Source organism: Brassica napus, unplaced genomic scaffold (assembly GCF_020379485.1).
Source record: "Brassica napus cultivar Da-Ae unplaced genomic scaffold, Da-Ae ScsIHWf_2112;HRSCAF=2764, whole genome shotgun sequence".
Taxonomy (NCBI): Eukaryota; Viridiplantae; Streptophyta; class Magnoliopsida; order Brassicales; family Brassicaceae; genus Brassica; species Brassica napus.
Genome location: NW_026015528.1, coordinates 27501 through 30000, shown reverse-complemented (window position 1 = coordinate 30000; position 2500 = coordinate 27501). Strand labels below are relative to the sequence as shown.

At 35.8% G+C, this 2500-nt stretch overlaps 1 protein-coding gene across 1 annotated transcript in view; it reads left to right on the top strand.

The window, feature by feature from the left end:
• LOC125600068 (protein Ycf2) overlaps positions 1–2500 on the top strand; it is a 9532-nt gene that overhangs the window by 3636 nt on the left and 3396 nt on the right. The window contains exon 1 of the mRNA XM_048773033.1: positions 1–2500. This exon is cut by the window's left edge and continues 3636 nt beyond it; it is cut by the window's right edge and continues 3396 nt beyond it. Coding sequence (XP_048628990.1) covers positions 1–2500 — 2500 coding nt within the window.

The following is a 2500-nucleotide window of genomic DNA, read 5'->3' as shown; positions in this document are numbered from 1 at the left end:
TCGATTCTTTGGGATCCTTCCTTTATTCAAACGGAAGGAAGAGAGATAGAATCAGACCGATTCCCTAAATACCTTTCTGGATATTCCTCAATGCCCCGGCTATTCACGGAACGTGAAAAGCGAATGAATAATCATCTGCTTCCGGAAGAAAGCGAAGAATTTTTTTGGAATTCTACAAGAGCCATTCGTTCTTTTTTCTCTGACAGATGGTCAGAACTTCATCTGGGTTCGAATCCTACTGAGAGGTCCACTAGGGATCAGAAATTGTTGAAGAAAGAACAAGATGTTTCTTTTGTCCCTTCCAGGCGATCGGAAAATAAAGAAATAGTTAATATATTCAAGATAATTACGTATTTACAAAATACCGTCTCAATTCATCCTATTTCATCAGATCTGGGATGTGATACGGTTCCGAAGGATGAACTGGATATGGACAGTTCCAATAAGATTTCATTCTTGAACAAAAATCCATTTTTTTATTTATTTCATCTATTCCATGAACGGAAGAGGGGGGGATACACGTTACGCCACGATTTTGAGTCAGAAGAGAGATTTCAAGAAATGGCAGATCTATTCACTCTATCAATAACCGAGCCGGATCTGGTGTATCATAAGGGATTTGCCTTTTCTATTGATTCCTACGGATTGGATCAAAGACAATTCTTGAAGGAGGTTTTCAACTCCAGGGATGAATTGAAAAAGAAATCTTTATTGGTTCTACCTCCTATTTTTTATGAAGAAAATGAATCTTTTTATCGAAGGATCAGAAAAAATTGGGTCCGGATCTCCTGCGGGAATTTTTTTGAAGATCCAAAACCAAAAAGAGTGGTATTTGCTAGCAACAACATAATGGAGGCAGTCAATCAATATAGATTGATCCGAAATCTGATTCAAATCCAATTCCAATATAGTCCCTATGGGTACATAAGAAATGTATTGAATCGATTCTTTTTAATGAAGAGACCTGATCGCAACTTCGAATATGGAATTCAAAGGGATCTAATAGGAAATGATACTCTGAATCATAGAACTATAATGAAAGATACGATCAACCAACATTTATCGAATTTGAAAAAGAGTCAGAAGAAATGGTTCGATCCTCTTATTTTTCTTTCTCGAACCGAGAGATCCATAAATCGGGATCCTAATGCATATAGATACAAATGGTCCAATGGGAGCAAGAATTTCCAGGAGCATTTGAAACATTTCGTTTCTGAGCGGAAGAGCCGTTTTCAAGTAGTGTTCGATCGATTATGTATTAATCAATATTCGATTGATTGGTCTGAGGTTATTGATAAAAAAGATTTGTCTAAGTCACTTCGTTTCTTTTTGTCCAAGTTACTTCGTTTTTTGTCCAAGTTACTTCTCTTTTTGTCTAACTCACTTCCTTTTTTCTTTGTGAGTTTCGAGAATATCCCCATTCATAGGTCTGAGATCCACATCTATGAATTGAAAGGTCCGAACGATCAACCCTGCAATCAGTTGTTAGAATCAATAGGTCTTCAAATCGTTCATTTTAAAAAATTGAAACCCTTTTTATTGGATGATCATAATACTTCTCAAAAATCGAAATTCTTGATCAATGGAGGAACAATATCACCATTTTTGTTCAATAAGATACCAAAGTGGATGATTGACTCATTCCATACTAGAAAGAATCGCAGGAAATCTTTTGATAACACGGATTCCTATTTCTCAATCGTATCCCACGATCAAGACAATTGGCTGAATCCCGTGAAACCATTTCAGAGAAGTTCATTGATATCTTCTTTTTCTAAAGCAAATCGACTTCGATTCTTGAATAATCCACATCACTTCTGCTTCTATTGTAACAAAAGATTCCCTTTTTATGTGGAAAAGGCCCGTCTCAATAATTCTGATTTTACGTATGGACAATTCCTCACTATCTTGTTCATTCACAACAAAATATTTTCTTCGTGTGGTGGTAAAAAAAAACATGCTTTTTTGGAGAGAGATACTATTTCACCTTCGTCAATCGAGTCACAGGTATCTAACATATTCATATCTAACGATTTTCCACAAAGTGGTGACGAAAGGTATAACTTGTACAAATCTTTCCATTTTCCAATTCGATCCGATCCATTAGTTCGTAGAGCTATTTACTCGATTGCAGACATTTCTGGAACACCTCTAATAGAGGGACAAAGAGTAAATTTGGAAAGAACGTATTGTCAAACTCTTTCAGATATGAATCTATCCGATTCAGAAGAGAAGAGCTTGCATCAGTATCTCAATTTCAATTCAAACGTGGGTTTGATTCACACTCCATGTTCTGAGAAATATTTACAGAGGAAAAAACGGAGTCTTTGCCTAAAAAAATGCGTTGACAAAGGGCAGATGGATAGAACCTTTCAACGAGATAGTGCTTTTTCAACTCTCTCAAAATGGAATCTATTCCAAACATATATGCCATGGTTCTTTACTTCGACAGGGTACAAATATCTAAATTTGATATTTTTAGATATTTTTTCAGACCTAT